Below are 11,988 nucleotides of genomic sequence, written 5' to 3'. Positions count from 1 at the left end.
CAGAAAAGAGAACCCAAATAGGCCACACAAATATGCTCAATTGAATTTTTTTACTCAGTACCACAGGGAATTCAAAAAAGGATAACATTCAAAAAGTGGAGTTTCCCTGCCTCTGTTACACATCAGAGTGCCTGTGTTTGATGCCTGGCTCTGCTCCTGACTCCAGCTTCCTGCTACTGCAGACCCTGGGAATCAACACCAAGGGCTCAAGTAATTGGGTTCCTGCCACCCACATGGGAGGCCTGGAATGAGGCCCTGGTTCACTGCTCTAGCCTGGCCCTGCCCCATCTGTTGCAAGGATTTCAGGAGTCTATCCATGGATGGAACATATCTCTGTCTCTCCCTCCTGTGCTGTCACTCTGCTTTTCAAATAAATATATAGATCTTTAAAATATCTTTTAAAGGAAAAATACAGGACTCCAAGATGAATTTTCTCAACAGTTGACCAATGCATAATTCATGAGTTTATTTAATATTCTATGCAATATTTAGATGCATTTGCATTTCTGATCAACCCAGATCAATTCACATGTCAGATGAATGGAAAAAAACATAACAAATATATTGCATTCCATGGAACATTGGGGATATGATTACACTAAGGGGTCTTTCAATGTTTATGTAGCACACAAATGGAACTGGGCATTTGCTATTATTGTTTCAGGTACTTCTGTTTTTTTCTTGGCTAAATCTGGCAGCCCTATCAGGCTAAACTTGGATGTAGGGCCTTCTCTATACCAATTTCACCTATGGCAAGTGTCAGACTGTCTTTTTTCCTCTCTGTAAAGTGGGGGTGATGACTTTTATTTTGCAAGGCTGCAAGCTTCCCAAATCACACAGCTCCACTAGCTGTTGTTGGTGGTGAATGCTTAGCGATCAACATGCATGTCTGGGGATAATGGGTGGATCACTGAATCTTTTTTTAAAAAGATTATTTATTTAAAATGGAGAGAGAGGGAGAAAGAAGGAGATGAGGGGAGAGAGAGAGATAGAGTGAGAGAATGATCTTCCATTTGTTGGTTCACTCCTCAAATGGCTAAAACAGGGCTGTACTAGGTCTTGAGCCAGGAACTCCACTGGGGTTTCCCATGTGGGTGGTAGGGAGCCAAGCACTCAGGCCATCCTCACTTCTCTCCCAGATATACACCAGCTGGATCAGGCACAGAGCATCAGAACTTGAACCAGTGCTCTGACATGGGATGCTGGCATCACAGGTGGTGCTTTAACCTGCTGCTTCACAACACAAGTCCCTAATTAAACACATCTTGCTTGTTACTGTATCCCTGGGTTAAAGCAAGTGAATACTAGCAATGTTATGGGCAAAATTATTTTTCACTTAAATTTTGCATGTAGGCATTCATTCCAACAGCAGAGAGCCAGCAAGCTTTCATCTGATGGTTCACTCTCCAAATACCCACCACAACCAGGGCTCGGCCAGGCCAAAGCCAGGAACCAACAACTCTGTTCAAGGATCCAATCACTTGAGCCATCACTGTTGGTTCCCAGGCTAAGTATTGGCAGGAAGTTGGAGTCAACAGCCAGTTGCAGGACTTTACTCCAGCACTCCAGAGTGGGACATGGGCTTCTTAAACTCCAATTAAGCACCTGCCCCACAGGTAAACCTAAATGGCCTGTGGAGTTGGCAGGGCCAGTGTGATCACACCCTGTGTGACATGACAAGTGATAGAAGTGGAGGAGGCAGCTCCAACATCCTGGCTTTGCCTTTACTTTAACCACCCAGCTGGCTTTTCTGGGATCAGCTGGGTGCTCATTTCCTCCACTAACTGAGCTGGGATGTTTCCCAGATGCCTCCATGCTCATTTTAGAAGAGATGACAATGTAATCCTATGTGTCATTGCCTGTATGTGCGGTAAATGCTGAATTTCTAGGAATGAACTTTTGCCAACACCTGCTCAGTGTCAGGGTTTAGGCTTTTTATTATGTTATTCATTTATTATCATTATTATTATAAGAAATAGAGACATAGATATCTTCAAACTGCTGGCTCAATCTCCAATGCCTGTAAGAGCCAGGCCACGGCAGGCAGCACCCAGGAGCCTGGAACTCTATCTGGGTTTCCCACATTGTTGAGCCATCAACTGCTGCTTGCCAGGGTGTGCACTAGCAGGAACCTAGGGTTGGAGGCAGAACCAGGCTTCAAACCAAGGACTCTGATATAGGATGTGCAGTCCCAAGGAGCGTCTTAACCTTTAAGCAAATGCCCACCCCCAAGTGTGTATCTTACACCACTCTAATGAGAATCAGAGAAGGGAAGTGCAAAGGAAAAAGCCTGTGTTTAGAGTGAGATGGGCCCAGGTTCTCAATGTTGCTTTACTGGTAGCAGCATCTTACTTTGTCAACTCTCTTCACCACTGAGCCTCCATATTCCCATTAAATTAAGTAGAAAACCTATTGGAGGCACCTTGTTCATAGAGTTTATTTCTGCTTGTATGGTTTACATGTTTCAGGTGCCACACAGAACATTCTAGGTTCATTCATGGCCTGAATTGTGTAGGCAGGCTCTGAGATAGCCACTGTTGATCCCCACCTCCTGGTACAACTTGTTTTTTAAAAATATTTGTTATTTATATGAAAGGCAGAGTTTCTCTCTCTCTCTCTCTCTCACACACACACACACACACACACGCACAAACACATTTTCCATTCACTGGTTCACTCCCCACAAGGACACAATGGCTGAAGCTTGGCCAAGATGAAGCTAAGATCCCAGAATTCCATCTGTCTTTCCCACGTGGTAGAGGCCCAAGCTCTTTGGCCATCACCTGCTACCTTCCCAGGGTGTGCTTAAATAGGGAACTGCATAGGAAGTGGAGTAGCCAGGACTTGAACTGGCCCTCTGATATGGGATCCTTCTGTTGCAAACAGAACCTTAACCCTGAAGTGGGGTCTAATCTTATTCTAGGTCTTTGCCTTCTACCTAGAGAAGCATTTGAAGCACAGAAACATGTACAGTACACAAAATGATAACATTTATTTAAGGGATGATAAAGGAAACATGAGCATGGGTGGGGAGTGGGCCGGGGAAAATGGAGGTAAGAGGAGAAGTGGAGAGACAGCACCTCAGCATCCGTCTCCCAAGAGCAGGACACACTTCTTCCAGTGCTGGCTTCTTTTGAGGTAGAAGTGTGGTGGAACTTCACATGGCACGTGCCCCACCCAGAAGGAAACACGCCCCAGTAAGGGGCAGTTTATTGGACAAGTAGGATAGAATTACATGGGGGCGAGCGCTTGTGACTTGGGACTTCCAGCTCTGTGGCCCTAAGCTAGCTACCTGCCTTATCCCATCTCATCCCCCCGCAGAGATTTCCGACCCTTAATCTTAAGGGGGTGCTGAAGGATGATGATCCATCTTCTGTAGCTACTTCCTGCTGGCCAGGGGCGTTGTCCCTACCTATCCAGGGTTCGGAAACCTCTTCTTAGCTCATCTAATCGATCCATCTCATGAGCTGGGGAATTTTCATTGTCACGGCCAATCGCTGTTGCCCTTGCATGGTCATCATCATTTTGAGAAGCTGTTGAATTCTGAAACAGAAAAGTTTGTCAATCAGGGTGAGCATAATTGGAAAAAAGATAAATTGCAAGTTGAATCCCCTTCAGGATAGGAGGAGTATATTCCACTGTTTCCCAAAACATGGGCATTGATAGATTGTCCTTGCTGAGATTATAAAACAATCTAGCATAGCCATAAAGACTGGTAGTATCCTTTTCAGTGAATATACAACTGTTAGAGTAGATGCTGCAGATTCCATTAATCACTGCACACGCTCCTGGTTTTGCCAGTATGCATTTTATGGCCAGCTACTTGTCCATGACTGTCTTATAGCACCCACAGCCTCAAGCAATTGCTGTAAAATCTGGCCTGAAGTGTAGGCTCTAGTTTGGCCCACACAATAAACAGATTTTTAAATGGTTTTCTATGGCCTAGCAGGATCTCCTACTATCATACTACAAGAACTATGGAGTTTTCCTCACAACAGCAGCCTCCTGAGAGAATAAAAGATAGGCAAAACATGTGTGCCACTAAGTGTAGCAGGTTCAATATGATAAAAGCAAAGGTTTTACTCACCCTTTTGCCCCTTGAAGATGTATTCGAGATCTTGGATGCATTCACAAGAGTGAGCAGACTTGTTCTCTGTGTGCCCCTGTGAAGACTAAAGAGGTAGAACTGAGATCCTTGACAAATGTACCTAGCTTGGGATGCCCTGAATTTGACTTCAGTAGGAGTGCTGAGTAGCACCTGGTAGGATCCCTTTCATCTAGGCTGCAATTGATCAGAGGAAGAGTCTTTGCTCCAAATGTCTCTTAAGACTTGGTCTCCTGGGGACAGGCTGTTCATGATTTTGGGACCTGGCACTGTGAGAATTTTATTACCACAGTCCATTAGCCTCTTGTATAGGAAAAAGATTAATAATAAATTCTTACCTGATCTGTATCCCTGAGTGAAAGAGGGTATCAGAGGTTAAGAAGACCTTTTTACATAGCATTTTAGACAGGCAGTTTTAAAGCAGCCTTAGGTGCCACTTTCATCCTGAGGGCAATAGGTAAGAATTTAAGCCATCTTTCTGAGGTCTCTTGGCAAAGATTCGCCAGGACTTTCTTAAGAATATGATTAGCTTTTTGACTTTGATGACTAAGGTCTCCAAAGGGTATGGAGATAAGAAAAACCTAAAGCAGTCACCACATGCTGAGGTACTTTCTTTATGACAGTATGCAGCCTTTACCCTCCAAATACCCAAGGAACTCCTGGCATTAAACCTTCTCTTCCAAATAGGGAGAGTCATATATTAATAACTCCCCATTCAGCACATGGGCTTATGACTGAACGCCCACCTCCACTGGCGTCCTGTATGTTCCCTGGTTGAGGAGAACATTCTATGACAGGGTTTGTATAGTGAGGATACTTAGTGACCAAAAAGCTCAGGTAGCAAAGCTATTTCTAGAACCTGCCCTGCAGCAGCGACTTTTGCTGCCTTATCTGCTAGCACATTTCCCTGAATAGCATGGCTGTCTTCTTGTGTCCCCTGCAGTGAATGACAACCACTTTCTAAAGACTCCAGTGCTCCTCAAGGAGAGCTAACATCTCTTCTCCTTATTTAATGGGAGAGCTCTTTGCAGTCAGGAGGGCTCTTCCTTTCCAAATTGCTCCATGTGCATGGAACTCAAGGAAAACAAACTGGAGTCTGGACATAACTCATTAGCTCTTCCCCATTGCAAGGCTCTAGTTAAAGCAGTAAGTTTGGCCTTTTGCGATCAAGTGCTAGTTGGCAATGTCTGAGATTCTATCACCTGAGTAAGACCCACCATGGCATAACCTGCCTTTTAAACTCCATACTTTGTGCAACTACTGCTGTCAGTAAACCACTCGGTATTTCGATTTTCTAGAGTTTTTTAAAATGTACCCTTAGGAGTCAGTCCACAGGGACAATGAGGAGTCATATACAGCTGAAGTTTTGGTAGAACCTGACAAGACAAAAGTGATATGGCTCTCCACAAACCCTGTTATGCTTATACATGTGATTCAGCTCCCTTGTATTAATTGTATTGGATACATTACAAAGGTTTTATACCCCAATTTGAGGTCCTCGGCTTTAAGCAACCTGCCTCCAGGGCTCCCTGTGGGTTGATCTATATGTAAGGGCATCTTCATTACCCAATGCCCCTATTAAAATGTCTTAATGAACATGCCTTACATAATCTGGCCAGTTGAAGAGTGCTGCTGCTTTTGCAAAGGTGCCAACAACTCGGGAGCAAATGCACATATAATTGGGGCATTTTCCCAGCATCCAACATGAGCTTATGGGATGTCATCTCTTCAAGAAATGATCTCTAGTGGGGCACTGTTCCTCACACCAGGAGGAAAAGCTTCTGGGTTGTAAAAATAACACAGCCTATGCCTGAAGACCAGCTGCTAGAGGTTGTAAGCCCTGAAGCTTCTGTGTCCTGAACATTCTCTGGGGCTAGGACCAGCATATCTAGAGCTTGTGACCTCAGGTAGCATTGAAATCCATACCTGGGTGTGTATTCCAGGGCAGCAGAAACCAGGATAAAGCTAAGATAAATGGTAGTGCTGCTGACTAGGTACATGGCTTGCACTAGCTTTGGGGTCCACCATGGTCAGGTGGGGTCCATTTCCATCATCCACTGAAAAGCTGAAGTCACACTTGAGGCTTCCATGGTTGGGCAAAGTCCCTCCCTCGGCTCCTGTTGAGGAACTCCTGCCATGTTAGGAAGTACCACCTGCTGACAGGGGGTGTGGCACATATACACTGCACACCTGTTTTGAGGACCACTCCAGTCAGATGAAGAGAAGTTTGCTAGCAAAAGGCGAGTGCTTGGCCCACCTGCCCATCTTAATAAGGAAAACACCACGATTCAAAATCTCAAGACAGAACTTTTTAGCCAGGTGTATTGCATCCAGTAGAAACTAAATGCCAAGTTCCAGGTTTTTCAGCAGCAAGAATGAATTTAAAAAACACACTAAAAGCTAGAAACAAAGATTTTGGGCACAAGGTCACAAACTGGCCAACTCTCTTCCCATTCCTCTGTCCAATCTTCCTTACGAAGACATCTCATTGTCGCCTTTCCTCCCCTATAGCTGTAACTTAGGAACAAGGTCCCCACAACTGCATCTTAACAGATCTGCCTGAGATCAAGAGCAGTGAGACTGAGGGAGACACTTTTGAATTTTCACAAGGAGGTAAAAGCTTAGCACAGCTGAGACAGAAACAAATTGAATTCCACTTACCACTGTTGCTTTTTTGGTTCACTGTTGGGCTTTCTCAGACACCTGGCTGGCTCACCCATAAGAAGTGAAGTAAGTGGGGCGGATGAATGTGTATTCCAGGTCTGTGCCTTCTACTTAGGGAGACAGTCTAAGTACAGGCACATATACACTGTCCAGAATGATGAAGTTTATTAAAAAGGTGAAAGAACACACATGCATGGGCATAGGTGGGGAGTGGCCAGCAGCATAAACAGCTGGGGGAGGGGAATAGGAGAGGCAGCACCTCCTTCTGTCCTGGTCTCCAGCTGAAGAGTTTGCTTTTCCTGGACTCTAGACTAAGTTAAGGTCCCCATTCCATCTTTCTGCTCATGTGCACCTTGGCAGGCAGCAGGTGATGGCTCAAATACTTGAGTTCTTTCCACTCCCGTAGGAGACCAGGGTGGAGCTCCAAGTTCTGGGCTTCAGCCTGGCCCAGCCATGGCTGTTGTGAGCATTTGGGGAGAGAAGCAGAAGATGGAGATACCTCCCTCTCTCTCTCACGCTCTCTGTCTTTCACTCTCTGCTTCTGCCTCTGTAAATTTGCCTTTCAAATTAATAAATATCTTTTAAAATTAAAATAAATATAATGCTATTTCCTTATAACCAAAAAAATTTATTGATTTGAAAGGCAAAGTCTGTGGCAGGGAGTGGGAGGAGAGAGACAGAGAGAGACTCCTCCATCTACTGCTTCACCTCCCAAATGACCAGAACAGACAAGCTGGGCCAGGCCAGAGGCAGGAACTTCTTCTGGGTTTCCCATGTAGGTGGCAGGGGCCCAAGTACTTGAGCCAACCTTCAAGTCTTTCCCAGAAGCATTAGCGGGGAGCTGGATTGGAAGTAGAGCAGCTGGAACATGAACGGACTCCAATATGGAGTGTGGGTGTTCCAAGTGGTGGCTTAACCTGCTACACCACAAAATAGAACTGCCACCCAAATTTTTAAACATTGAATTGTCAAGTAGCCCATCTAGGTATATATACATCTATGTGTATATATATCTAGGTATATGACTCCAAGAATTGGAAACGGGGGTGGGTGTTGTGGTGCAGCCAATGAAACTGCCACTTGGGGGGTCCACATCCCATACTGGAGTGTCTGGTTCCAGTCTTGGTTAATTTGCTTTCAATTCAGCTTCCTGCTAATACTCATGGGAAGGCAACAGATTATGGCTCCAGTTCTTGGGCCTCTGTCAACTGTGTGGGAGACCTAGATGGAGTGCAGGGCTCCTGGCTTTATCCTGGCCTGCCTTCACTGTAGTGGCCATCTGGGGAGTGAGGCAGAGCTCTCTTTCAGTCACTGTGTCTTTCAAATACATAAGTACATACATAATAGAAGAATTGAAGACAGGGTCTCAAGGAGTAATTGGTACCCATGTTCACAGTAGCATTATTCATATTACCCCTATATGCAAACAACCCATGGGCCATCAAAAGAAAATGAGTGTGGGAAAACAATGTGGTCCAACTGAACCACGGAGTATTATTCAGCCTTTCCAAGGAAGGATATTCTGACACTTGCTACTGCAGGCATGAATCCTGAGGACTGGATAATACAAGCCAGCCACAGAAAGACAAACACCAAGGGCAAGCAGTTAAGATGCCTGCGTACCATGTCAGAGTTACTGGGTTTCACTCTCAGCTCTGGCTCCTGACTCCAACTTTCTGCTGTTGCAGACAGGGAGGAAGCAGCTGATGGCTCATGTGATTGGGTTCATTTCATGCACATGAGAGGCCTGAATTGAGTTCCCAGCTCCTGGCTTCAGCCCAGTCCAGTACTTGCCATTACAGGCCTGCAAGGAGTGAACCAGCTGACGGGAGCTCTGCCCATCTCTCTGGCTCTCAAAGAGCAAATACTGCATAATACTTGAGACAGAGTTGTCCCATTGATTAAGAAAGGAGTAGACCTGGGGGTGCCAGAGGCTGGGGAGGGGGGAGGGGAGTGTTTCATGTGGAGGAGAGGAGTGGTGGTGATGTGCACACAACCCTGTGAATGCTCTTCATGCCACTACTGTATACTTAAAAAGGGTTAAAATAGTAACATTTGTGTTTTGTATTATTCGCATAATTTAAAAGGTAAAAGAATCCCCCCACTCCAATATCTATCAATGCAGACCAAAGTTACTCAATTTGACTATAGCTGCCAATACTAGGCTGGACTTGATAGTGACCCCAGACATCACATACCGAAGTGGGCCACTGGGGCCAGCAGCTGCCAGTCATCCCCCAAGCAGCCAGTGGCCCCTGCACACATCCCAAAACAGGATGGGAGACTATTTGAGTATAACCTGAGAGTCCAGTACATTCATGCTAGAAGGAAGGCTTATCTGCCACACGTACCTGGGTTTCCCTGAGCAAGCACATGGCTGGATTTGTCATCCCAGAAACTCCAGACCTCACTGTGTCACAAGCACTTTTCAGAGCCTCCTCCCCAACTTTTTAGTGGTGACCAGGGCTCAGAATATGAGAGGTACTTGCGCAGTACCACACACCTCATAGACGTGAAGGCAAGGTTTGTACAGCTCTTGGAAGTCCCAGGGCCTGGTCTCTTTGTTCCTTTCTACTTTTTATGGAATCAAGGAGATGTTTATGCATACAGTTCTGTAAGTTCTGCTGAATGCACACAGTGTGGCTGTCCTCAGAATCCAGATAGAGAAAGCCCCTGCGGCTGGCACTGTGCCCCAGTATGTTATGCCTCTTCTAAAGGAGCTTCTATAGTAAGTCCTTATAAATGGATACATTCACTACAGCGTTTCAATGTCAGGTGTCTGTTTTTCTGGTGCCTAGCAAATGGTCATGGATGCTAACCAATAAAAATGCTGTTCTGCTGACTACTTGAACCATGTGACAACCGAGAAATGTCACTGACCTGACACTGAAGTGAGGTTGTGCTCACCTGATCAGCTGCTTACACATGAGACACAGGACCTGGTGGTGTGGTCTGGTCTGACGCCTGATCCTAGTTCCTCCTACGAGACCCATTGCCTTCACTCCCTGCCTGTTATTTATTACTGCCTCCCCACAATCCCTCCTCCCAGGCAGGGATCATAATTTCCTCTTCAGCATTTCCAGTGAATGAAGCTATGAGGCCACTTTTCTCCTCTGAATTCAGAGGTCTTCCTCTGGGTCTGGCAGGATACAACACACCCGCAGAAGGCAGTTCACCATCCTCCTGCAGAACCCCCGGCGGCCCTTGCTCTTGGCAGCTTTAGCAGGTGAGGTCCCTGCCTTCTCGTCCTGCTGGTTTTCTGGGAGGCTCTCATTCTCTGCCACTCCCTGGGAACAGCTCCTGTCTGCTAAGTGGTCCTCACTGCTGCTGGAGCTGAGAGTGGATATGGAGGACACGGGGCTGTTGTACCTGAGGCCTGGCCAGGGAATGTAGGTCTCCCTCCTTATCCCAGGTTGGGGGCCATCTGTCCTCTCAGCCTCACTGCTGGTGACACTGATAGTGGCTATGGAGGACAAGGAGCTGTTGTGGCTGAGGACTGGCCCAAGAATGTAGGTCCTCCTCCTTATGACAGCGTGGGGACCATCTGACCTGCCGGCCTCACTGCTGCTGGTGTTGAGAGTGGATGCAGAGGACATGGAGCTGTTATACCTGAGGACTGGGCGAGGAGTGTGGATCATCATGCCAGGTGGGGAACCGTCCATCCTGCGGGCTCCATGGCAGGCATTTAGCCCTGATGACAGGTCACCTTCGGGCAGCACTGGGGACGTGGCGCTGGCTTGGAGACTGGGTGTCAGGGAGGCTGCTTTACGGCTCAGCTGAAAGCCCAGCTCCACCAGGTAGCTTTGGGCCTCAGCATCCTGGGGAGATGCTAGAAGCTCCACTTCAGTGAGCTCAGGTCTCGCTGCTCCACTGAAGCCCTCCTGGGATTTCCCCCAGCTCAGAGCAGGGGACAAGCAGCCATCCTCCTCCTCACGGCCCAGCTGGAAGAGGAGGCCTGAGAGGTATTTCGGACCTTCAGTAACATGCGAAGGACCTGGGAGCCCCATGTAAATTTCGCTTCCTCCTCCTCTGAGGTGAGCCTGTAGCTGGGCTTTTCCCCTCAGGGGGCCGTCCTGTTCTCTGAGGCCCTCCTGAGAGCTCAGGCTCTCCACACTTTCACTGAGGTCCTCGTCCTCGGTTGAACTCTGAGTCTGTTTGGCTGTGTCTTCACTCAGTTTGGGCCCTTTCTGCTCCATGCTGAGTCACTTGTGGCCCATAGCATCTGCCACTGTGGGCCTCTCAGCAGGGTCACAGGTCATCAGCCAGTCCAGCAGCTGCTCCAGTTCCCCGCTTATAGAGGAGGGGATTAGGTAAGAGCCAGCCAGGATGGCTGCCTTCAAGTATGCAAAGCTGTTCCCTTCAAAGGGCAGCCACCCTTTCACCATGGTGTATAGGAGCACGCCCAGGCTCCACACGTCAGCCTTGTAGCCATCGAATTCCTTCCCTAAGAATTCTTCCGGGGCACAGTATTCGAGGCTGCCACACAATGAATTGAGTTGTTGGCCTTCAGCCAATTTTTGGCTTAAGCCAAAGTCAATTAGTTTAATACACATGTTTCTGTCCACAAGGAGATTTTCTAATTTTATATCTCTGTGGACAACGTGCTGCTTATGGCAGTACTCCACTGCTTCCAGGGTCTGACTGAAATAGTAGCACGCTTCTCCTTCCTCAAGGTGGCCGCGCACTGCCACTAACTTTCCAAGGTCCCCCACGCTAATATATTCCATGAACAGGTAGGCTCTCTCTGCCGTGTAGTCTACCTGCATTAGCTGTACAATGTGAGGGTGATGCAGAGGATTCATAATCTCTGCTTCTACCCTTGCTTGTGGGAACTCGGAGGAATCCCCGTGCCCTCTGGCAATGATCTTCACAGCCAACATGGTCCCACTCTCCACATGGCGGGCCAGCTTCACCTTGCCGAAGCTGCCCTTGCCAAGGGTTCTGAGGACTTCATATCCCCGGAACACCTCCTCCTCTGTGTGGGAGGATCTGTCACCACTCATTGTGGGGATATCTTGGTATCTAGTGTACTGGGAGTAACACTAGCTAGTCTCCTACAGCACCTACGGTGACCTGGCAACCCAATGAGAAAGAAACAAATGAATAAGTCAATATGTTAATACTACTAACAGGTAACACTGCATTTACTGTACTACAGACTAATTCTATTCACTATACTCAAGTTACTAATATAACAAGAAAAAGAGAAAAAGAAAAGA

General features: G+C 47.0%; 1 protein-coding gene across 1 annotated transcript; it reads right to left on the bottom strand.

Moving 5' to 3' along the window:
• Positions 1–10,902: 10,902 nt before the first annotated feature.
• Positions 10,903–11,772, bottom strand: LOC100340309 (sperm motility kinase Y-like). The gene has a single exon (XM_089320786.1). The coding sequence runs from the start codon at positions 11,770–11,772 to the stop codon at positions 10,972–10,974; it is 801 nt and encodes a 266-aa protein (XP_089176912.1). The 3' UTR covers positions 10,903–10,971.
• Positions 11,773–11,988: the final 216 nt, after the last annotated feature.

This window comes from Oryctolagus cuniculus, chromosome 19 (genome assembly GCF_051225735.1).
Source record: "Oryctolagus cuniculus isolate XC-2025 breed Fujian yellow rabbit chromosome 19, ASM5122573v1, whole genome shotgun sequence".
Taxonomy (NCBI): domain Eukaryota; kingdom Metazoa; phylum Chordata; class Mammalia; order Lagomorpha; family Leporidae; genus Oryctolagus; species Oryctolagus cuniculus.
This window is presented reverse-complemented; position numbering and strand designations above follow the sequence as displayed.

Coding starts and splice junctions, on each gene's coding strand:
- LOC100340309 (XM_089320786.1), bottom strand. CDS start 11,772: ATGAGTGGTGACAGATCCTCCCACACAGAGGAGGAGGTGTTCCGGGGA.